General features: G+C 35.5%; 1 protein-coding gene across 8 annotated transcripts in view; it reads left to right on the plus strand.

Moving 5' to 3' along the window:
* Nucleotides 1-26,329, plus strand: part of LOC136858540 (SH3 and cysteine-rich domain-containing protein 3) — a 325,524-nt gene that overhangs the window by 241,922 nt on the left and 57,273 nt on the right. For 5 of the 8 annotated variants that reach the window (XM_067138153.2, XM_068225594.1, XM_068225595.1 and 2 more), the window contains one exon: nt 12,982-13,137. The exons of the other annotated variants lie outside the window; for them this stretch is intronic. In XM_067138153.2, the coding sequence (XP_066994254.2) occupies nt 12,982-13,137 (156 nt within the window). The remainder of the gene's footprint in view (nt 1-12,981; nt 13,138-26,329) is intronic. 8 annotated transcript variants of the gene reach the window in all.

Genomic DNA, 26,329 nt, shown 5'->3' on the forward strand with positions numbered 1-26,329 from the left:
ACATGTACAAGCCTCCATTATTACAGTGATAGACTTTTCCTTGTCACCAATCCATCCTTATTACAGTATTATTTACTGTTCTATGAAGTCATGGGGGGACCCACCTAAAACAAAGTATCTTCACACATAGGAATTTGTCCAAAAGAATGTTCAGAGACTCTTCTGTTTCCCTGTAAGTCACATACAAGTCATTCTTCTTCAGGACTTCCATACAAGTTACTTTTATTTGTAATATACTGCTGCTGGATATTCTGTGTGGTTCCCATATGCCTGTTACTTTTCAGAGCTGTTTCTCCTCATACAGCTCTGCAAACCAGTAAACTATAGATAATGAAAGAACAGAGTTCAGAATCCTTTCAAACATATTTTGTATTGACTGAGACCACTCTTGAAATCTTAAAGGCTGGGCTGAATGGCTCACACGGTTGAGGCGCTGGCCTTCTGACCCCTACTTGGAAGGTTCGATCCTGGCTCAGTCCGGTGGTATTTGAAGGTGCTCAAATATGTCAGCCTCTTGTTGGTAGGTTTACTGGCACGTAAAAGAACTCCTGCAGGACTAAATTTTGGCACCTTGGTGTCTCTGAAAACCATAACCATAGTTATTGGGATATAAAGCCAATAACATTATTTAAAATCTTAAAGAATAATAGCACAAAAATGCTCTGTAGTCAATTCCAAGTTAGAAGTTATTGTGGTGGATTATCATGGTCCTTGAAACTTAAACCACTACACAAAAAGATAGTCCGCATTACTATCTATTAAATATATTGAAGTACAGTACTGTTTACTTTACAGTTAATTATTATAAGTTCACTTGCATTTGAGTTTTCCACTCGACACAGTTTCATTCATGACCATGGTCAAACACACTGCACACCAACATGTTGAACTCCTCTTCTCTGCATGGCTTCTCACAACGCAGTGTTGTTCCAGAACAGTTTAAAACTAGCAAGTCTCATTAAACTCTGCATAGCTGTCTGATGGACTCATGACCGTCTGTATATGTTCACTCACTCATGATTAACACAACACTGTCTCACTCAACACCTACACGCTTGAGACTGACTCAGTCTTGATGAATTTGCCCTCTATATAGGCCCACAGAAGATTCTTGTAGTTTCTACTTCAGATCATTCTGGGTGCATCAGCTTCCAACTTAATGTGAGCAACAACAATTTGATGGTGCTGTTGTTTTGCTTGCTACTCAACCCATCCATGTTGTTGCCACTCACCAGCATTATTGACTGCCACCCTCATTATCACAGTATGATAACAATGAATATCTATTTGCAGTTGAAACAATGAAAACTCATTACAAGCTACTAACAAGAAGCTTGTGTTTTCCTCAAATCCAGAAAATGAAATAGTCACCCTTGCAATTTAGGCAAACAAACGTGGCTAGGCATATAGCAAACCCACATTGTATTCAGATTTACTTCTCAAGGATCATTAATGACCAGTGCAGAAATGGTTTTACTACTTACTTTGCTTGGTAAGTTATATGATGGAGCCTCAAATATTACAAAGTCATAAAAATATAATCAGCTAGCTGCTGCACATATCCAGCGTAACAATAAATCAAAGGTTCAGAGCAATATTATCATAACTAGCATTTTAAAATTTTTACAATAAACCAAATTACAAGTTTGTGTATGCCAAAAATCACCATGGAGACTTATGGCTGTCAGTATTGCCTAGAATGGTGACAGCTATGGCAATTTCTGGCATACAAACAATTTTTGTTCCTGTACTAGGCACTACTGACAGCCATGGTGATTTCTGGTGTACACAAACTTTTAATTTGCTTCACTGTAACATTTAAAAAAAATGCTGGCTATAATAGTATTGCTCTAACCCATAGAAACAATGATCCTGGAATGGAAGAGGCAGGAAAAAAATTCTGAAAATAACCTATGTTGATACTGCTTTGTCCAGTGCAAATTTCACACTCATTCATCACTTTTAAATCCAGGATGAAATGAAGGAGGGCTGATATTTAACCATTTGAACTGCAAAGGGGTAGCTCTGAAAGAAATTTTTAGAGTACAAGTGTAAAATATGCACCAGATTAAGGTGTGAAACCTATATTTTATGTGATAAATGGACTACTAGCTATACAGGTAATCTTAATATTTTCATGGTTAATTAACTCTTTGAAAACATATTAGTAAAACTAACAAAAAGTAGGAAATAATTGAACACATGAGACATGTCACAGAGGCTGGACCATATTTCCCTCACAGCTTGATTAGGCACTGAGCTGGAGTGATGTAGCTTAGCTTAGCCTAGGCTAGTGTAGTGTAGCTATTCCTTCCACAGTGGGTCAACTGGCACCATGCATGCCTCCTTATATTTACCATAGCCAGTGGCGTGCGGTGAACATATTCATTACCCCAGCTGCAAAAGAGTTTTTTAAATATAAACAATCGGAGCCCCACTACACTCTCTAAAGTCAACATTACCATTTTATAAGGCTGTGTTTTTCATGGAAAGGTCTACCTGAGAAAGATCTTTCAAGAACATTTTCAACCACACACTTGCACATACTTCCAAATTGATATCCACGGCAGTAACGCACCAGCATAACTTAATCTATAGCAGATTTTAAACAATGTACTTACAGTTTTATCCGGTAACGTTTCGTGATAGTACAGTCATGGTTTTCACAAAAATACACTGGGACTAACTATTTGTTTCCTACTTAAAAAGCCTAATCAAAACTAATTAGCAAAATTTAATTGGTATTTTACCGTCGCTGAAGTTTTATAGTTTCACTCGCATACTGAGTGTACGTGCATCAATGACAAATGAGGGAAAATACATGTCACAACGTATAACACACATTATATTCATGAAGAATGCCACAGAACTCGCGAAACCTTCACCTATAATCCAAGAGGAACACTACAAAAATTCACTATATACCACCATCACAGACAACTAAATACAAAATTCTTTTACTTCACGCTTAACTCTGTGCTCATGCTGGGCAACCTAAATATTTTTCTGCGGCTATCGGAACACATACTCTACACGTGCCATCAATAAACTGCTCGAAGAAACTGTATACATGCCGAAACCCAAGACTAAAATATATTCTTCTTTATTACAGTTTATTTCATATACTGGCTCTATGTTTTTAGCAAGACAATGTGCAAGTGGCTATACTGTTAAGATATTCATATTTTTCTTGCAGTCTTTAGTGTGTGGCAAGTATTATAACTAATATTACCTTACCTAAACTAGCTGACCTGTCGCCGTACATTGCTGTCTACAGCTCCGCCCAGCTCCCAGGACAAGGAGGCTTCAAGTGCATGCGTCAACCAAGCGACCTTAAATTTTGCTGGGGTAGCTCTCTTTGTGCTGGCAAGGAAACCCAGCTTGCTGGAGAAGCTGAACTGTGGCAGTGCAAGCAGATTGTCAAGACAGCTGTACTTGGCTTGGCTTAGATGTTTGCAGTTTTTTAAATATTATAAAAAGCATTCTAAGGAATAATTAGAAAACGCTAATACAAAATTCTTTACCCCAGCAGCGCTGGGGTAGATGGAGTTCATTTCACGCCACTGACCATAGCATACAAATGATCACATTGTTGCCAGGTAGACATATGTGTAGAGTAGTTGTAAAGGTGCTATGGTAAAAATTCTTAGCACTATCCCTCTTATAAGTTGTAAGAAAGAGCACAACATTGGTCTGTTATATGCTAGTAAATAATTCAAAATTGTTGTTAATATGACTACATTTTTTGCTTATTTCTTTTTCCTAGGAAGCCCACTTAGAAAAAACAAAAAAGGAAAATAGTTTTCATTAAGCTATTTGTGCAATCTATTCCTAAATTGGCTTCAGTAAAGCATTAATAGAATGTATTGAACATAGTCATCATAATTATAATTAAAGATAAAACTGATTTATAATGGCTAAAATTTGTAATTAATTTGACACAGGTTAGGAGAGGATTAACACCATTTGATGGATAAAAGAGAAATCTTCAGTATGAAATACTGTCTTCAAGATACAAATTCAAAATAATACCATAATATATGAAAACACTTTCAGTATAATTCTGAAAGAAAGCAATAAAATATTCAATTTGACAATTCATCATAAGTGGTTTCCCTAATCATCAGTGACACAGAACTTACTAACTTTGAAAGAATCAACTGCTGTAGAATGAAAAAGTAGTATGGTATCTGTTTTGTAGTCAGTGATAAAAGATGTTATGCAACTTATAACTCCATGACCCATAAACAGATGTTAGTCTCTTTAAATTACTGCAAGGAAAATAAATTTATAGGGTGTTTTTTTTTTAGTACAGTTTAAAGTTTTTGAGGTGATAGTCAACCTAACACCTAGATACATGGATGGTGCAGCAATCTTCAGACAGGTACACTCCAACAGCAGTAAGCCACATCTACCTTTTCAGTCATATACACACCCCTGCTAATATTAAATCTCTGACAGGATAAGAATCAAACCCAGTCCTCCAAGAATAGCAGCTAACAGCATAATAACATTTCAGAATGTTTATTTATTTAGTATGGTACAAACATTATTAACATGCAACAGAAAGAAAAGTTAAAAATTATATACCGTACCTAATATTAAGCCTCTAGAGTACCAAGAAACCTACAAAATTTTCAGAGTACGAAGACAGGAGACAATCTTCAACAATGTGTCCTGATGGTTTGTCAGAAAATCCACATTTGCAAATTGGAGTCTGGATTTCCCTCCCACTTGTACAACAGATCAGCACATGATTTGCTCTGATCCTGTTCAGTGGCAAATTCACAGTATTGTGTTTAACACTGCCTCTAAGAAAACTATGCAGCTATGATGGAAAGCTGTTAAGCCATTCATGCTTCCTGGCCAGATTAATACAGAAGTTAGTGTACCACTACAGTGCCAAGTGCTTAACAGTCCTGATTGGAGTATGTCGAGAACAGAGCCTGTTTACTTCAGTGCCTGCAATATCCTCATGGATAAGCAGATTAGGATTAGCTTTATCTTCTTCTACTCTCTGACTAGAACATGTTTCCTTCACAGGTGAAGTGGTGGAGGAATATGAATCAGTGCTAACAACCAGAAAGGTAGAGCAAATTACACTGTGCCTGTAATGATGTAACTTACATAGTTTAATTCAGTTTGATAGTTGTGTGGCAACTATTTAGCCAAACAGAGGAATGGTACTCTGTTCTAGAGAAGACAGTGCCAAGGACTAATGATCTCAAGGTGGAAGCTGTAGAAACCCAGGTGGTACCACATACCTTTTGGAATTTCAGTTCAGCTGCTGTCCTTGTAAGGTGTTCTTTGAAGGAGAGTGTTCTGTCAAGTGCAACCCAAGATACTTTGGATATTTATTATGAATTAGGTAACTGTTCTCAAATTGAATATTCATATTTCAGTTGTCAAACTTGTTGCTGAAGTAAAAAACATGCTCCTTCAGTTTTATAAGGGTTAGGCTTAAGTCTATATTGTTGAAAATACTTTCCCAGAACAACTAGGGTATGGTACCTATTCTTGTTGACTTCCAAGAATGTATGCTGTGTTGCTACCACCCAGCCATCTGCACACCCAAACTCCTTGCAGTGTGTTTCTGGCAAATCATTCAAGCTGAAGACTAGAGTGGCTAGTACTGAACCTTGAGGAAAATTCCTCTGATAAATGATGGCATTTCCCACAATTACCTGGAATGGTCTCTCAGTCACTATGTTACTAAATAGGTGTGCAATTTTCATACAAGGCAGTATGCAAAACAATTTATAAATTACACCCTGTATCCAGACAGTTTCATATGCTGCAGTCAGATCAATAAATACAGCTCAGGTTTTAAGATACTTCTGGAAACAATTTGGACAAAATCCAGCTTGCTCAGCAGGTACAGTTCTAAGTATTTCAGCACTGATTCTGTTATATAACAGTCTCACAAAACCTTGTAAACTTTTTTCTATTAGATGTTTTTTAGAACTAACATAGTATCATAAATGTTTACCATCTATTCAGAGGGCTAGTGTTTTGGGAGGAAAAAATCAGAAGTTTAAAAAGCATTGTAATGCATTCATAACAGATATAATGGTGTAATTGTAATTTATTTTGCTATTGATCATCTACATTTTAAACATACCTGCTTTCTTCTGTCAATGTATATTAATATTGCCTTACTTTAATCAACATTATAGGATGTTGAGATATTTCAAACAACTCTGAATGAGTCTTATATAATCAAAAGGAATCATAATGTTCGAACATAATTGCAATCTTTGCAATCTCTAAAGACTGGGTGAAGTATATGTAAACATTATATAAAAGAAAAGCTGGGAAACTTAACAAGACTTGTCTACCTCTTGTTTAAAAAATGTACCACTCTCAGCCCAGAGATTGGTTGGATCCCAAACAGTTGCACCATCAGCTAGCACAGAAAGCCTAGATGTCACTGAAGGGACATACCAGCCAGAACGTGCTATTACATATCAGCCTCCAGCCCATTGAATTAATGCACTTACCAATTGGCCCTATGAGCAAACCTTTCACAGGAACTGGCTACATAAGGAACAGTGTTACTAGCAATGCTCAGACCACAGTCACTTCGCTACTGTCAAAGCCAAAGATGAGATGGAGACAGGTCTATAAAAGCAATAAACTTGTTCTAGTCAATACCAGAAGATACACTACATTTCATCAGAGATGGATCTGTTGAAATAAATTCTCCAGATAGGCAAACATATTGGGAGGTATATGTATGCAAGAGAAATATGTGACCCATTTCGCAGAAAGGGACGCAAAGTTGATAATGGAAATTTTACAGCAGAGCTCAATAAAAATGTCTGTGGTGTAAAAGTTGGATTACTATGCTTTTACTTCTTGCGCTACCTATGGGTCTTCTTAACAAACTTAAGTTACGTAGCAGTTCGAGACTTCGCCATTCAATGTTTTGAAAACTTTAAATAATTGGTAGGAAAATTAGTGAAAGCTATAACTGCGGTTTTCTCAAAATACAGTTTTCTTAATAGCAACAGTCAATAATCTTTTGAAGTATTCCACCCAGAAGCATGAACTCTGTCTTTAAAATGCTCAATATCTTATTCCAATTTTAGAACCACAAACATCTCAGAAATGAAAAATCCGACTTTGGGTAAATTTCTGAGCAACGGGTCATATATCATGCCTGACAGTGCCGCCGACTTTGATGGGGAAGCAAGGCATTTTTTGTCCCCCAAACATGATCTTAGGGGAGCAGAGTGCTAGATGTTACGTCCCCTTAAAATGTGCAGTTTGGTAGTCTTCGGAGGCTGCTAAGGCGTTAAATCAGCAGAAGGTGGTAGGTGGTTTTATATCAAGAAGTGAGATTAGAAAGTGGGGATTCCTTCAGAGAACTACCTTTCCCAATGAAGACTGTTCAGGCGGAACACCTGGTGGTAGAGCTTTTCACATTTCATATAATGAAATGCATAATATACTGTAACAGGGCATTTATTAAGAAAATGTATTTATGAAGCAAGTTCTAATTCTTTCACTTGTGATTATTTTTGATAGCTTCATACATAAAGCATTCCTTCAAAATATTTATTTATGAATCAAGTTCTATTTTTCTGTTTACTTGTGAATATTATTGAAAACTCCATAATAAGACTTGTTCAAAAATGTATTAGAGAAACACGCTCTATTATTGTTCTGTTTGGCTGTGAATATTGTTACTATATATAGGAAGGTTTGCATTAATAGTTGTTCCTCATTTCACATACCTGTGTTCATGGTAATCACGCCCCCCTCCCGAATAATTATTCACACTGATGCTTGATATACTTGTACTGAAGCATTTTTAAAAAATTATGAACATGATCAACTTTTGCTCTGTAGTTGTTTGTCATTCAGTAATTTATTTATTTAAGATTACAAGTAATTGACTAGAAGCAAATGAGTCAGTGCAAGGTTTATTTGAACAAGTACAGACTCAGTCCAATTCATTTTATGTCTTTCATCTTAGAGAGAAAGATGATTTATTGTGAAACCATCAACTTCCTGAATTCACACGTTGCCACTGTGGACAAAGTGAACTAATACAGTATAAAATATAGGCCTACATTGCTGTAAATTATAGTCTGTGTAAATACATTACAGTGGACACCATCTATTGTAATCATGGATAATGTTATCAACCGTATTATATAATCACTTTTATAAAGTCCCGCACGGACAAATACTAAAACATTGAAAATCTTCCGTTTAATGTGATCATGAATTCGGTTTATGTTATCATATTTGTTTTCAAGGATATCATTCTCAAGTATGCAAGTAAAGTGCACACAAAGAAAAGACTCCCAACCTTTAAAAACCCATTTTTACACTGCGCCTGTCTCCAAGGCCACTTTCACATCTCATCTTTTGTAGCAGGTGTATGGTAGAAAAACAGGCAGGGCAGGTGGTAACCTTGCCGCATACAGTTTCTCTTTTGTTTCTTCCTTTACGGTAGTTTAGCCAAGGACCACTCACTCGAGTATTACTAAAGCTTTCACACTGTGAAGTTCTTAGCGTTGTAGTGCAGTGATGTGCAGTGAGAAAGGCAAACATAAAGACTTAACCATTAAAGAGAAACTTTCAATTATAGAATGTTATAATAAGTTGCCTACAAGAGTCAATGCAATGCTGCTCTGGAGTAATGAATTTCACAACCTCTTCTGTGCAAACTATTGAAAAATTGAGAAAATATTCTTAAGGCAGCAAAAGAAAACAAAAACTTCAACTGTAAGCGAAATTGTGGTGGAAAAGACAGTCAAGTTGAATCAGCTATAAAACTTTGGTTCTCAAATGTTCATGAGAAAGATGCTCATGTTGACGGTCTTCTGATGCAGCAAAAGCCCAAAGAACTGGCAAAAAAAAATTCATGAGCAGAAGGACACTGATTCTGTCGCTGCTGAGAGGAGGATAGATGAAGAGTGGCCTAAAATTGCTTCTGAATTCCCTCCTGAGTGTGTGTATAATGCTGATGAGACTGCACTGTATTATTGTGCCTTGCTTGAACACACTTACTTGTTCAAATATGAAAGTGCTAAAGGCTGTAAAACCTCCAAGGAATGAGTAACAGTTTTATGTTGTGTGAATATGTCTGGTGAAAAGAAAAGACTGTTAGTGATTGGGAGAAGTAAGAACCCACGTTGCTTTAAAGGCGTCAATAAGTTTCCAGTGAACCATCATTCCACTCTAATGCATGGATGACTGTCCTATTGGCTACTGAAGTGGGATAATAGGCTGGACCGTAAAATAGTTTTGCTGGTTGACAACTGTAAGGCACACATTGTGAATAGTGAGATCAAGAACATCAATGTGGTTTTCTTACCAGTGAATATGACTTCATTAATTCAACCATGCGATCGAGGAATCATTTGCACCATCAAAGCATATTCTCACCATGAGATGCACACAAGAATCTTAGAAAACATAGGGGACTAACATAAAACTAGTGTCAATACCCTTGCCAAATCAACCAGCCTTCTCGATGCCTTCATCTTCTAGACATGTCATGGGATAATGTCTCAGCAGATACAATAAAGAACTGCTTCCGGCATGGGGGATTTTTAAGAGAGTTACCAGAAGTAGAGGAGGATGTTGAACTTTGTTCAACAGGCTTAACGGAAGATGAACTTCAGGAATGGATGAACATTGATGAGGGCATCATTACTGATGTGAAACAGACAGAAGATGACATATGTGAGACAGTTACTTCCACAGAATTAGATCTGAGAGGTGAAGAGCACAGAGCAGAAGATAGCGATGCTGATTATGGCAATGTTGCCGAAGCTTCCAAAACACCAATGAATGCTGAAATGCGACAGGTGCTAGATATTAATGGACTTTTGAGAGACAGCCAGAAGCAAACAACAATTAGAGACTATTTTACATAGCTGAGAACAGTTAATGGTATTGCAGTGCTGTGTACCGGTATCGGTTTCATTGTAGTGCATGTAGGTTATGAATCAGTGTTTCATTGTAGTACATGTAGGTTATGAGTAAATACAGTAGGCTGCCTATCAATTCTTATTTTTTGGCTACTGTTATCAGTCGGTTAATGTTATCAAATTATCTGCATCCCAGAGTGATCATAATAAGCGGCGTCCACTGTATATAGTGCTGGGTAGAGCTGGGATTTTACAATTCCCAATGAACTACTGTATCTCAAAGATGTTTGTTATATATAAGATTAAAATGGCATCATCACTTTTGTTTTTTGGGCAGACCTTCAAGAATGATTAACTTTTGACATTTTAGTAACATTTTCTTTTTTTTAAGAAAAAAGTACTTCAATTTAATGCTGGAGGATGTTTATTTAATGAGAATATGCTATAGGAAATCCATTTGAGGATTTAAATGCATTATTTTTAGTAAGATAAATATTTCCCAAGTATCCCCACTTTTTCTGCACCATATTCATTAATCGGAATCTGAAATTAATTTCTCCACCATTGAATTTCTTAACCTATTTAAGAACTGGTAGATTTAAGATAAGCACATGAAATACTGGACTTATTCCTAGCCATCTGCTCTGAAAGTATGTTGTACGGTCTTATTTTCCAGATGAAAAATGTACAGTATATATGCTTACAGCAGTATTTATATATAGATATACATCTAATGAAAATATGATTTTAAAATACACATTCTAGAGGCATAGTGAACCTCATTTCTAAAAATAGAAATTCAAGTTATTTCATTTGAGAATTTTATTGAAATTCAGGCACCTTGGCATCACCAAAAACTGTAAAAGTAGTTAAGGGAACATAAAACCAGTTTTATAATTTATTATTTCAGTCAGTTCTTATAATTTTCCAATCATACATGAGTCCAAAGTGATGAACATTTCTACTGGAACACCTTGAGAAGGCTGGAGCTTTCTCCCACTTCATTTGTATGTAGCCCATTGATTTGCAGCCCAGCTTAATTGCTCTGAAATCGTAGCTTATCCTTTACAATATGTCAACAACAACAATTGATAGGAAGGTCTTAGAAGGCAGATACAAGTCTAAAATCTAAGCATATTTAGGACAAAAAAGATTGGAATTTAAAATCCGATAAACATCTCGTCATTCTTTGATACATTGCCTTAGAACAAATTAAAAAGTAGGAAGTTCAATGAGTCTTATTGGTAGTTTTCAGCAACCAGCTTAGGAAAAGGCCTCTTGTTCACTCTTGGCAAAAGTCAGAATGATATCTTGTGCTGAACACACAATATATATACAGAGAGAGAGTTGTACCAAACTTTCACAGATGGTATAATAGAGTCCACTCCCATCCTGAAGAGTGCTTAGGAAGAGCTGCTGTATGACGTAGAACGGATACGTGAGTGATGTTTTAAAGTAAATTCATTATGTTAGTTCTGAACAACTACGATAAATAAAAGCATAACATTGTTGAGTTATTCACAGTGCTCCTTCACCAGACGAGGCATTTGGTACAGAAGTCAAAACAATTAATACCAGACACTTCAGTGCTCTTCATCACAACTGTCTTTTAACTCTGAGTGTATAATTTATAACAATCAAGCTAAATATTAAAGCATAAATATTAAAGAATCAAAGAATATCAGTATATGGATCTGTAGTTCATTAAGTATAAATTAATAAGAGGTGAGGCTCCAACTTGTCCTTCTCATTCTCAGAGTAATCTCTACATCTACATTCTCTTATGAGCTCATACTAGATTACATTCTCATCTGATGAAAAATACAAAGATTTTTAGTATCTGTGCTATCTGTGCAAGGAAGAAATTCACTGTGAATATTTCACTTTACAATATGTCTATAACAATAGTTGATGAAGGTCTTCGAAAATAATCCTTCTTAAGAATATACGAAAGTATATCACACACAGGTATTTATTTATATCTAGGAACTCAAGGGAAGTTATACATGTAGTATATTCATCTTCACACCAAATCTTTATGGCTAATTTACTCTCAACTAGTTGAAGCAATCACTGTATTGATATTTTAGAAGAATTATCCCTGTGTTAACTGAAAAGTGATAGTTCATATGTACTTTTGTTTGAGCGTAGTTCTATTCTGTTAGAGTATGATTTTTTTCTGTTCCTTCAAGGAGCAAAACATTAGCCTAAGAATTGTTTCATAGAAGGTCATGTCATAAATTAGAATCCTTGTAACCTAAATTATTGTAGATAGTCCATTCCTTTGTTGCCTTGGATTTGTGTCGTAGAAAATGAACTGTTGTGTTAAAAATTTAGGTATGTGTATAATTGATTTATAAACATTACATAATTAGGCATTGTACAGTTAATGATAATAATCAATATTAATAGTTCACAAGAAAAAGATACCATTCTATATGTACACATTATTTTATTAATGCCAAAATATAGAAATGAATAATAGATAAAATTTACAATACTGTCAGAGTTTTTGACATCACTGGATACATATTTTTACATAGCATTTTTGAGTTAGCATGTTGGCATAAATCTAGTTCAAGATATGATAGTAATAACAAGCTAGCTAAATGCATAATATCAAACATGTCCCTTTAATGTTACAGTGTTCTATTTTTCTACTACCAGTAACAGAATATTACAGAAAAAAATTTCTCTACTTTAGTAAAATTGGGGCAAATATTAATCTATAGGAAGAGGAATGAGGGATTGGAATAATTTATGAAGGGAAATGTTTGATAAATCTCTTTGAAAACATCTAAGACTAGGTAAACAACTGATAGTGAATTTGCCACCTAGGTGACAGCCCTGCATGCAGATCAGATGATGATCGATAGTAAAGGTTTCCAAAGTCAAATGTCAACCTCGATTTTGTCGACACTATCCATAACACCATGTCTGTTATATTGATTGTGTCAATAATCTACAGTACTTAACTATGTAATAATGCTAATTACAGTTTAATCAGAACTGAATTTCTGTTATTCTGTATAGATTAAAGAGCCACTGGGAGCAAGAGGGTGAGTGATTTGTTTAAAATTCTCTTCTACAGCTCCTCACAGTCCCAGGCGGCAGAAGTTGAACCTTCGCATGAAAAGTTTATCACTAGATTCTCCAGAGTCTACTGAGCATGTTCAGCGTCGGCGACATGCAACAGGAACTGGCACCGATCCTCAGAGTAGCCATTCGTCTTCATCTCGCATCCAGTGTATGAATTCTATACATCTGTTGTATGCACACTGTTGAGCTCTCTTACTCTCTTTAACCTCCTTCCTTCTTCTCATATATACATATAAATATATATTAAATGCTTTTCTTGTATGTGAAGTGAATGATACGTCTTGTACATATTAATGCATCCTTTTGCATGCAGAATGGAAAAGGCACCAAATCTGACTGTACATTTAAGCTCACTTATTTTTCACACTAAGTTTTATTGTGGAATTTTGAGAATGTCATTTACATCTTTGTCCTCCATCAGCCCTGCAATACATGTTTTCCATACTTTAAAAAATGCAATAATATAAGAAAAAATGGTAAATTTACACAATTTAATGTATAGTGCCATTATTGTTTAAGTAATTATGGGGTTAAATTATTGAAAAAGAGACCTTCAACATTCATCTTGGGTAGAGTCATTATTTATCTTATAATTTTACTAGCAGTTACCTGCGGCTTTGCTTGCGTGGATTTTGTAATTTGATAGAAGTAATCGGTCCTCGGCAGTGTACTAAAACATTATCTGAAAATACCTGAAGAATAAAAACTCAGAAACTCTTTGTAAACCATGGTTGTGGTATTGCCTTTTGGGGCTAATACAACCATGAGACATAGAACTGTACATGTGAAAAACAGACTTCTCTCAAATCGAAAAAAAAAAAGAAATACATGTTTCTTTATTTTTAAAGGAGATTCCAAATACTTATTTCCATGTATGTAACACCTTCAGTTTTTGAGATATAATCAACCCCTTTATCAGTCCTTCCCCCACCCCACCCAAGTGGATATTCCGTACAAAAATAAATACATGTTTATTTTTAAACGAGATTCCAAATACCAATTTTCATGTCTCTAACTTCAGTTTTTTAGTTATATGTATCCTCATAAAATATAATTCAACTCTTTTTCACTTCTTTTCACCCCTGTTAAGTGCCTTTTCCAAAAACAAAACAAAAAGTACATGTTCCTGTATTTTTAAAGGACTTTCCAAATACCAAGTTTCTTGTCTGTAACATGTTAAGTTTTTAATATATACTGTAGATATACTGGTACTCATTTTAAAAATTCACCCATTTTTCAATTATTTTCAACCCCTTAAGTGGATTATCCAGAAACAAAAAAAAAAATGTGCTTCTTTATTTTTACAGGAGATTCCAAATACCAGTTTTCACATCTGTAGCATCTTCAGTTTTTGAGATATGTGTCCTCATAAAAATTATTCAACTTCTTCTTCACTTCTTTCCACTCCTCTCCCCCCTTAAGTGGACTTTCTGAAAACAAAAATATAGGTGTTTCTTTATTTTTAAAGGAGATTCAAAATACCAACTTTCATGTCTGTAACAGCTTCAGTTTTTTGAGATATAAGTATTCTCATAAACAGAATTCAACTCCTTCTTTACTTATTTTCAACCCCACTACTTAAGAAGATGTACAATATTAGAAGGATCCACCTTTCAATACTTAAGTCGATTTTCCGGGTAACAATACATGTTCCTTTATTTTTAAAGAAGATTCCAAATACCAACGACTGTAACATCTTTAGCTCTTTTTTATATAAGTATCCTCATACAAATAATTCAACTCATTTTTCAATTCTTCCCCCACTTAAGTGGATTTTTGAAAATAAAGGAAGACGTGTTTCTTTATCTTTAAAGCAGATTCCAAATACCAATTTTCATGTCTGTAACATTTTTAATTTTTGAAATATAAGTATCCTCATACAAAGATATCAACTAATTTTTCAATTCATTCACCCTCCCCCCATTCCTCATAAAAAGAATTCAGCCCCCCCCCCCCCCCGCGCGCGCACACACACACATTAAGTTGATCCACCCCACAAAATGCGTGTTTCTTTATTTTGAGACACAAGTATCCCCATAAAAAGAATTCAATTTTTTCACTTCCTTTCACCTTCCCTACTAAGTGAATTTTTGGAAAACAAAATATACATTTTTCTTTATTTATAAAGGAGCATCCAAATACCAATTATCACAACTGTAACATCTTCAGTTTTTGAGATATATGGATCCTCATAAAAAGAATTCAAAAGCCTCCGTGGCTCAGACGGCAGCGTGTCGGCCTCTCACCGCTGGTTATCGTGGTTCAAATCACGGTCACTCCATGTGAGATTTGTGCTGGACAAAGTGGAGGCGGGACAGGTTTTTCTCCGGGCAGTTTTCCCTGTCATCTTTCATTCCAGCAACACTCTCATTCTCATTTCATAGCATCTATCAGCTATTAATAAATCACTTTGGGAGTGGCGACCCCATCGTACTAATAGCCTATATCTGCTTCATTCATTACATCCCTGATCCGGTCAATGACTGGAAAACAGGTTGTATGTTTTCATTTTCAAAATGAATTCAACTCCTCTTTCAACCAACACCCCTATGCATGTTCCTTTATTTTCAAAGAAGATTCTAAACACCAATTTTCACATCTGAAACATCTTTAACTTTTTTGATATAAGTATTCTCATACAAAGAATTCAACTAATTTTTCAATTTTTTCACCCTGTCCCTTAAGTGGATTTTCCAAAAACAAAAAATACCTATTTTTTTATTTTTAAAGGAGGCTCCAAATGCAATACTAATTTTCACGACTGTAACATCTTCAGTTTTTGAGATGTCAGTATCCTAATTGAAAAAGGTTTCAACCTGCTTTTCAGTCCCTTTTACCCCCTTAAGTATTTTTTCTATAACAAAAATTACATGTTTCTTTATTTTTAAAGTAGATTTAAAATGCCAATTTTAATGTCTGTAACATGTTAAGTTTTTGAGAAATACTGTAGATATGATATTTTTAAAAATTCGCCCACTTTTTCAGTTTCCCTTAAGTGGATTTTCTGAAAACAGATTATATTTGTCACTCCTGTTCACTCCCCCCACCCCCATTAATTGATTTTTCCAAAAACAATAAAATTAGTGTTTCTTTATTTTTAAAGGAGATTCCAAATACCAATTTTCATGTCTGTAACATCTTCATTTTTTAAATATAAGTTAAATATCCTTATAAAAGGTATTCATCCATTTGCCCCCTTTTTCAACCCCCCTAATGGGATTTTCTGAAAACAAAAAGATACATATTTCTTTATTTTTAAAGGACATTCCAAATACTAATTTTTTACGTCTGTAAACTTTTAAGTTTTTGAGATACAGATATCCTCATTTAAAAAAATTCTCCCTCCCCTTTCTTGCCCCCTTAGCGACAGAATATCCAAAACTCCTCCCTTAGTGAGCACCTACATTCTGATATAAATGTATCCCCCAAATTTCATTTCTCTATGTCCAGTAGTTTTGGCTTGGCGATGATGAATCAGTCAGTCAGTCAGTCAGTCAGTCAGTCAGTCAGTCAGTAAGGACATGTTACCTATTTTATATTTATGTAGATTTAACTCACAGGATGTAGTTAATATAATAGCTCTCTTTTTTTTTTGTCACCCTCTTGAGGATGGGTAATACCACCTGCCATAGATGTCAACTTATTCTGTTCACAATTGCCAGCAAATTTATTTTTGAAACTAGCAAATGAACCCGTGCTTTGCTACGCTATTCTACATTGTATTCGAATATCGAAGTAAATACTGTACATGCAGTAAATAAGATTGTTTTAAAATTGCATGTGTCTTAGCATTATCCGACAAACAGCATGGGGAGGTCCCCATATGTTGTTTCCAATGTAAAGTGTTTGTTACAGCTTTGTGGTGATAACGGCAGGCGCTTTTGCCTACTGCCATTCACAATCGAGTCGGGAAGTTTACATTATCATTGCAGGCCCCATTGCCTACTGTGTGGTCATAATCGATTTGGGGAGTTTTTATTACAATGGCAGGCCCCCTTTCCTACTTCCAGAAAGATTACAGTTGAGGAGTTTTAATTATAATGGCTGGCAAATTCCCTACTACCAGTTGAAATTGAGCTGTGCAGTTATCAATATAATGACAGGCCCTTTTTCTACTGCCAGCCAGCTTACTACCAGTCACACCAAGGTGGTGAGTATCCATCAAAATAGCAGGCCACTATGCCTAATGCCAGTCACATTTTAGATGGGTACATTTGTTTATAATGGCAGGCACCCTTGCCTACAACCAAACACAATTGGGTAGGGGAGTTTTAAACAAAACTGCATGCTCCCTTGCCTTCTGCAAGTCAAATCAAGAAGTGAATTATTCATTACAATGGTAGGCCTTCCTCACTAATGACAGTTACACAGGAGTTGGAGAAGGACCCCATTCCTACTGCCAGTCAAAGTCAGTGTGGGGAGTACTAATTACAATAGCAGACACATCCTTTCTCGATTGCTACAAATTGACATCCGTGAATATATATACTGTATATATAGATCGACATATGAAAGTATATGCATGTTTACAATATTGCAGACCTTCATTTACAGATTAACTGTTGCTAAACAGTATGTCATATCGACAAAGGATTGTACCATAAGATGTTGGATTTAGTGGCCTAAATGGCTGATCCTATGATATCTCATCTATTCATGGGTCAGATTGAGTTAGAAACATTGAATAGGGTAAAATTTGTGTAAGATTATCTCACATTGCATTACTTTTTGGATAATTATGTGACAGCTACATACACAGCATTTGGCTCACATATGGCTACTGGGTGGGCCAATTTTCGTGTAGAGTTTGATGATTCTATCTTTCCTATAAGTGATTGAAAGTATGAATTATGTATGTGAAAAGTACAAATTAACTTAACATCAAGAAATAGAGAAAAATCAAACGTAAAAGGGATACAGATACAACAAAACATCATAAAACCAAGGTTGCAGATCACTCCAAATTGAACGGAGATTGTGCCATCCTTTATGTGATAGTACTTCCCGTTTATCCCATGAAATAACTTACCTCGAAATGAAGGTCTGCACTGTCATTAAAATTGCCTCCATATTTCGATATTCTTCGGGGAGAAAAAGTGAAAAATTTAAAGATCTTGGAAGTTTCCATCCGTTACAGGCTAAAATGTATAATTTTGACAAATTTCAATTTTCTTGTTCGTTTGGCAGATTAGGCCACAATCTTGATTTTGGGCGAGGAGGGTACAAATTAGGGCTTTCAGGAAACTAAACCAAAAAAATATGCAGATGGTCATTATTATCCCTTAAACGGTTAGTTGTACGAAAATTTCACCAAAATAGTCAATGTACAGGCACAGAGTCATTACGATTTTATTTATATAGGTAGATAAGGAATCTGCTCCACGTACAATACCTTTTGGGCTATGTCCGCTGGACTTTACCTGCAAAACCGACTGTTCATGATATCTCCCTTATTAATCCTCCTGTCGAAAAAATGCACACGAAAAAAGTTTTAGAAATGGATTTCCATCAAGTTTGGTTGATATCCAGTCAGGTTGGTCTTGTACTGTATACATTGTGGAAGAGTAAAATCACCATTTCAGTTCCCTATAAACTGCCAGTCCATTCCAGGAACATGAAATGTTATTGGCCTTTAAAACCTTCCTTTGGACAGGTGGATGCTAAATATAAAGTTTGGTTCAAATATTTTCAGTAGTTTTCAAGTTGTAAGAAATACGCTTTGCACACACCCGCTCTTGATTTATGTCCAGTGGGACTTGTACCGAAAAACAGTCCGTTACTGATATCTCCCTTATTAATCCTCGTATCGAAATGGTGCACATGAGAAAAAAGGTTTAGAAATTAATTTCTGTTAAGGCAGGCAGATTTCCGTTAAGTTTAGTTGTATATATATTTTTTTGCTAGTGGCTTTACATTGCGCCGACACAGATAGGTCTTATGGAGACGATGGGATAGGAAGGGCCTAGGAGTTGGAAAGAAGCGGCCGTGGCCTTAATTAAGGAACAGCCCCAGCATTTGCCTGGTGTGAAAATGGGAAACAACGGAAAACCATCTACAGAGCTGCTGACAGTGGGATTCAAATCCCCTATCTCCCGGATGCAAGCTCACAGCCGCGCGGTTCTAACCGCATGGCCAACTCACCCGGTATTTTTTTTTTCTGGGAGTGCAAAATCATGGTTTTGGTTTTATATAAACCCCCAGTCAGTTCAGGGATTTAGAAACAACATTTACCCTAAAACCTACCCAAGGACAGGTGGATTTTAAATATGGTGTTTGGTGGCAATATATCCAGTAGTTTCCAAGTTATAGACAGACAGACAGACAGACAGACACCAAAGCTAAAAATATGCAGATGGCCATTATTACACCTGAAACGGATAATTGTACGGAAATTTTGCCAAAATGGTCAATGTACAGACACACTCTAGAAGTGTAGACCTTTATTTTGAGAGTTACTGCTTTGAAACTGTACGACATGTCTACGAGCGGACTTCAACATCAGACGCCTCTTTCAGTGTTCTACATGGTTGGTCCTATGACATCTTCTCGTATCTCATATCTCGTATCTCGTATCTCGTATCTCGTATCTCGTATCTCGTATCTCGTATCTTTATGGGTTAGATTGAGTTAGAGTCATTGAATGGGGTGAAATTTTGTACAGTTTTCACATAGTACTTTATATTTTTGATACTCATGTGACAGCTAGAATCATAAAATTTGGCTATCACATGGCCACTGTGCGTGCCGAATGTCATGGTTCTATCTTTCCTATAAGTGTGCCAAATGATAACATATATGTGTAAAAGTACAAAATTAACTTGAAATCAAGAAATACAGCTCTATTTAATGTATAAGGAACAGAAATATGACAAAAAGTCATAGGACCAAAGTTGTAGATCTGTCCAAAATGAAAGGCGGACTGTGCTTTCTGATTTGTGATACAACTTACCAATTAGCCACCAATTATCCCGAAACAAAGATCTGCACCGTCATTAAAATTGCATCCATATTTCGATATTTTCCGGGGCCAAAAGTTATACATTTGCATAGCTTAGAATATTTCCTCAAAGAAAAGGGTGTCCAGCTTTCAGGATTAGCATTCGCATTCATATGGAGTAATTAAGGAAGAAAATGATACAGTTAAGAAAGTTGAAATTAATAGGAAATGAATTATAACTGAGGACAGTGGATGACGACAAATATGTAAATACCAAGTGAATGTATTGGAAAATCAAATGCCCCTCAATAAATTATGCTGGTGTGAATTATGGATATAAGAAAGCAGTGACAGAGGAGAAATTTAGGCACAGGGATTCTTGGGAAAACAGATAAGAAAATGACTAATAGTGTTATTACTTAAGCTATTCGAGGATGGTTATAACCTCCAATGATATTCCGCCAATATCCCGCAGAACGGCTGATTGACGCCTCTCTTGCTTTCTACCCAAGGAACAACCACAAATTTATAGAAATGATGAGGAAAATGGCAATACGTTACTTCCCTGCTGGCAAGCAGTCAGAGACGTTGCATGGTAACCTGCAGGTTTGTTGTCGGTCTGTCGGTCACTCAATGCAGAGCATGATACCCGCAGAAAATAGTAATTTTCTCCGTCATTTGAAGAGTAAGGTAAATTATGAACATAACAAAAGTTGTTTATAATGAAGAGACGTTTCACATAAGGTCCACGGAGTTTACAGAAAATCAACAGTATAAGAGAAAATGGAGGAAAACCATTCTGGTTTTCCAATAAACTACCCATCTATTGAAAGATTTTAAAATGATATCCATATTAAAACCTTCCTCTGGATGAGTATACTCTAAATATGAAGTTTGTTTGAGATCTATCTAGCTGTTTCGCTGTGATGCTGGAACAAACAGACAGACGCTAAAAATAAATACCACCGATTCGGTCTTGAGTTGACCTAAAATGGATAAATATCTGCAAAATTTGTAAAACAAATGAAATTAAAGACAGCGTACCCCCAACAACTTTATTATATAGATTTAACATCGTATAGTTAGGAGGGGATGAAAGTAATCACAGGTATAATCATAGCAGCAGCTACTGAATGTAAATCTTAGTCCTGAGGCTGCTTTTCAAGATTGGCCATGAGAGAGTTTCATTGGGAATTTTAATCTCTTTAATATTTGCTGTTTTATATGCAATCAATGGTTGAGAGTAAGTTGGATGAAAACAAGTGTGGTTTCAGAACACAGATGGGCTGTCACAATCAGATTTTCAATATGCAACAGGTAATTGAAAAATGCGGCAAGAGGAACACAGAGTTATGTTTTGTAGATCTAGAGAAGGCATATAACAGAGTGCCAGTGTAAAAGATATTAGCTCTACTGAGGGTTTATGGGATTACAAGTTAGTAGATTATTCAACCAATCAATCACCACGGATCTGAATTTAGGGCAGACGCCCAGATGGCAGATTCCTTATCTGTTGTTTACCTAGTCTTTTCTTAAATAATTGCAAAGAATTTGGAAATTTATTGAACATCTTCTTTGCTAAATTATTCCAATCCCTAACTCTTCTTCCTATAAATGAATATTTGCTCTAATTTATCCTCTTGAATTCCAACTTTATCTTCATATTGTGATCTTTCATACTTTCAAAAATACCATTCAAACTTTTTCATCTACTTATATCTCTCCACTAACAGTTCAGAACATACCACTTAGTCGAGTAGCTCGTTTCCTTTCTCCCAAGTTTTCACAGTCTAAACTTTGCAACATTTTCATAACGTTACTCTTATGTCGGAAATCATCCAGAACAAATCAAGCTACTTTTCTTTGAATTTTTTCCAGTTCTCAAATCAAGTAATCCTGGTGAGGGTCTCATACACTGGAACCATACTCTAATTGGGGTCTTACCAGAGACTTATATGCCCTGTCCTTTACATCCTTACTACAACCCCTAAATACCCTCATAACCACGAGCAGAGATCTGTACCCTTCATTTACAATCCTGTTTTGTGATTACCCCAATGAAGATCTTTCCTTATATTAACACCTACGTACTTACAGTGATCTCCATAAGGATTTTTTACCCCATCAACGCAGTAAATGACACTGAGAGAACTTTCCCTATTAGTGAATCTTACAACCTGACTTTTAGCCCTGTTAATTAACATACCATTGTCTACTGTCCATCTCACAATATTGTCGAGGTCTTTTTGCTGCTCACAATCACTCTATAGAGTGTAATATCATCCGTAAAAAACCTTATCTCTGATTCTACTACTTTACTTATATCATTTGTATATATAAGAAAACATAAAAGTCCAATAATACTGCTTTGAGGAAGTCTGCTCTTAATGATTACAAGATCAGTTAATGCTTCACCGACTAATTCTCTGAGTTCTATTTTCTAGAAATATAGCCACCCATTCAGTTTCTCTTTTTTCTAGACCAACTGTACTCACTTTTGTCATTAGTCACCCATGATTGTCAGGGTATGCTCAGTCCTTTACAATTGGAGTAATACAACTTAGAGGAATAGTGGAAGGGGTGTCCTTAACTTAATGAGTGAGGAAAGTTAACTACAATTTAAGTAGCTATATTTATTCAATAAGACATGGTATATCTATTAAGAATCACTGTACACTGGGCTGAAACCCATAATCAAATACATGAAGAATTGGGGTCAAAACCCTAATTAATTACATTTGTGAGTCTTTAATTCACTCAATTCATAACATCATTATGTTAAATTGGGCTTTACACGTGTATGACTTGCACACAATTGAAGAAGTCAGTCAGAAGTGAGTCAGTAATATTATCACATAATTCTCTGTATAACATGAGTAACCCTGACAGAATTCACATATTTACCTAATCCGACATGCAGATTCCTAATTATAAATCACCAAACAAAACAAAAACGAAACACACCCCCAAAATCTTACATACCACACTGAATTTAAACTAGCGGTTACTGGCGCTTCAAATAGAGACCTGAGGCCAGAACTCAGGATACCCCATACAAATGATACCAAATGTATCCTTGTATGAAACAAATCACAGGACTAAATAAATATTTTATTTTATTTTATTTTATTTTATTTTATTTTATTTTATTTTATTTTATTTTATTTCTGTTAGTGGCTTAACATCACATCAACACATGGAGCATTTTTGGTGGTGTAAGGATAGAAAAAGGCTAGGACTGGGAATGTAGCAACCATGGCCTTAATTATAGTACAGCCTGGTGTGAAAATGGGAAACCATAGAAAACCATCTTCAGGGCTGGCGATAGTGTCATTTGAACCAATCTCCTGAATGCAAGCTCTCAGCTATTTTAATCACACAGACAACTCATTCAGTGATTGAATAAAACTACATGATAAAGGTTCATATATTTATTTATTCAAAAACACTCCATTTCAACATACACTAGGATTTGAATCCTACATGGCAGAGTCAGGAATCAATTCCAGGCTAGCTGGGAGGGAAATCAATGTGCTAATAGTGGTCTAACAGAGGCTAGTGACATATTACTCCACTTTTAATTTTCTTGCATGACGTAAAAGACTGAGTAAATTTCATCCTCCTACTACAACACAGTTAAAAATATATGTCAATTATGAGGAAAATTTGAATTTACGCAGCTCTTATTTACAAGAAGTATTGCAGGATTTTATCAGGAGAGTAAGAGAGTTTCACATGTTGTGTTGCACCTTCCTGTTATTCTCTGCACTTATTTCAAAGAGAAACTCTCTAAAGAGGAGAAACCCTTCATTTCCTTCCTGTAGTATGCTCCAGCCTGCCTTGCCTTCCAACTGATAAAACAGATACATTATTTTCTAATCCCCTACAGAATTACACATATTTCAATATGTTGTTAAGTTACAAATTTCAAACTTCAATTCGGCAGATGTACGGAGATAGAATTTGAAAATGTGTACCATAACTTAGGTTGTTAAACAGCCATTTTTACTGATTTGAATGACATTAAGAGCATGTTAAGAACTTTATCTAGAAAGAATTAAATGTTGAACCTCTGTAAATTCAAACTCAATAATCAGATTACATACTTAATCACCTTTCAGTTGGCTGTGATGATGAGAAATAACCATAAATTCCTCAAATGTTACAATCTATATTAGGCATTAAATAGAGGTGGATCTTTTGTGTTAACCCTTTGACCGCCAGCCTCATACGCGGTGTCCATGTCCTATACCGCCAAGGCTTAATGAGCACTTTTTACCTTGCAGTAAGTTATTCGCAATAACTTCTGTTCAGTTTATGTAAATTGGATGGGCATTTTTTTGTTTCGAGGGCAATGCTTCGGACATTTTATTGATGTAAATTAATGCACCTTTAATTTATAAATTTTTATTTTATGAAGTGATAATTGAAATAAATATTTCCTTTCTTTGAAAAAAAAAGTATTTCTTGATCAAAAACCGGTAAGAAAAAATAATTTTACTATCAAAAGCTGGCATTATTTTAGAGAGGTGGTGTTTCCTATGCTACATATAAAAAATAGAGCCTTATATACAATATTACAGTTACAATATATTTGTTATCATTACATAAACGTGAAATTTTCTAATCTTACATTATATGCAAATGCTGCAGTTCCTGGTTCATTTTAAGTAAAAAATTACTACTAATGTCAGTTGCACACAGACTTAACGCTCAAAAATTCACTTTTTGCCTTAAAAATATGATACAAGAAATTATTTACTAATATTTACACATGTTTATGACATGTTCTAGCAAATGTGTTTAGGGAGGCACAAAGGCTGTACACTCTTCTTACACTGTTTACAAATGTATCCGGTCTTTTTTTTCATTTACCACCTTGACTAGTACTAATCTTTCTGAAGATGGAACAGTTGCGTTCCTTTTTTTTTTTTTTTTTTTTCCGGTAAAATAGTAAGGGGTTCGTTACCCTCCCGCGGGAGCTGAATTGCCGCTTGGCCACCAAGCCACTCGGCAGCAAGTTCCTCAACTAAACTTGTTGTATATAGACTTATTAAATCCAATACTAGTCTAAAACATGTATTATACATTATTAAAACGAATAAATAACTTGGAAAGTATTTTTTCCGGAACGTTCGATCAATCAGATGTTGGCGTTTTTAGACTGAACCTCGAACGTCCGATCAATCGGACATTGGCGGTTAAAGGGTTAATATCAACGGAAATTACAATCATTCAGCACACTATACAATGAATTTTTAAGTTTCAATGATTCATGTGATTTCAGTTCCACAGTTTAGTGTTACATATTTGGCACAAGGAAGCATTTGTATAAACGAGGCATGACTGCACACAGTGGTTTCTAAAATTGATTTTAGTGTGGTAAACTTTGAAACTTTTTCTCCAAACAAGGGGTAGACATGAAATTGGGATAGCAATAAACAGTTCCTTTCAGTTATTATTGTTAATGTAGCACATTACACACTGCTGTGTGGTCTTGCCTTCTCCATACGAGGGCTCCTTTCAGTGAAGCATCGTCCAGTTCAGACGTGGCACGGCTTACTAAAAATTACTAGCTGGGACATTTCCTTGTACTACAGACTCACATTTGGCCAGTAGGCACTCCATTCAATTAATTACGGATATTAGTCAGCATTCGATGACTTGTCATTCCTCACAGACACCATTTCTCAAAAAGTACACTCGGAACAAAAGTAACGATTTTATATCACTCTCCAAGACTACTAAAAATCATTAAGATGCATCAAACAACACACAAAATAAAAGAATTAAAGTTCATATACCTTGCTGTGGGGATATGTTTTATATAATTTCAATATGATAATGCAATATATCATGTAGTTTGATCCTGGATATATAAAAAGATATGGAAACAGAATCAAATAACCAAATGACCAATTCCCATATATTCATCCTCTTACCTTATCCAGATTTATTTCACCATATGTTTTTGAATGTAATTAAATGTTCCTCTTTGCATAAGTGCAGAAAAACTTCTATTTCCTCTCTCTTCACGTTAATGCCTGTAGATCCACTGCTCTTTTTCAGCTTATTTTTCCTCTATGTGTTTCCTTAGCACATCATAAGCTTTACATTTGCAGAGTCGGGAACCCCATGTTTGGTGGAAAGAGCACTGTAAACATGAGCTTTTTTTGCAGCATGTACTATAATGGCAAGCAACAAATTGTTAAAATGTGTTCCCTCACTGTTCAGCTGGATATTTTCTTTCACTCACAATATGAATATGATCTGTTCTCTTTGTTAGCTTGTTGCATGAAATTGCTCAATATAATTAAGATAGTGAAATGTTTGTAGTTAATTTTAATAGTACTCTTTAGACAGGTAGGACAGAGTGGAATAGAACATCCATTATTTAAAACCA

The sequence above is a fragment of the Anabrus simplex genome, chromosome 1 (genome assembly GCF_040414725.1).
Source record: "Anabrus simplex isolate iqAnaSimp1 chromosome 1, ASM4041472v1, whole genome shotgun sequence".
Lineage (NCBI taxonomy): Eukaryota > Metazoa > Arthropoda > Insecta > Orthoptera > Tettigoniidae > Anabrus > Anabrus simplex.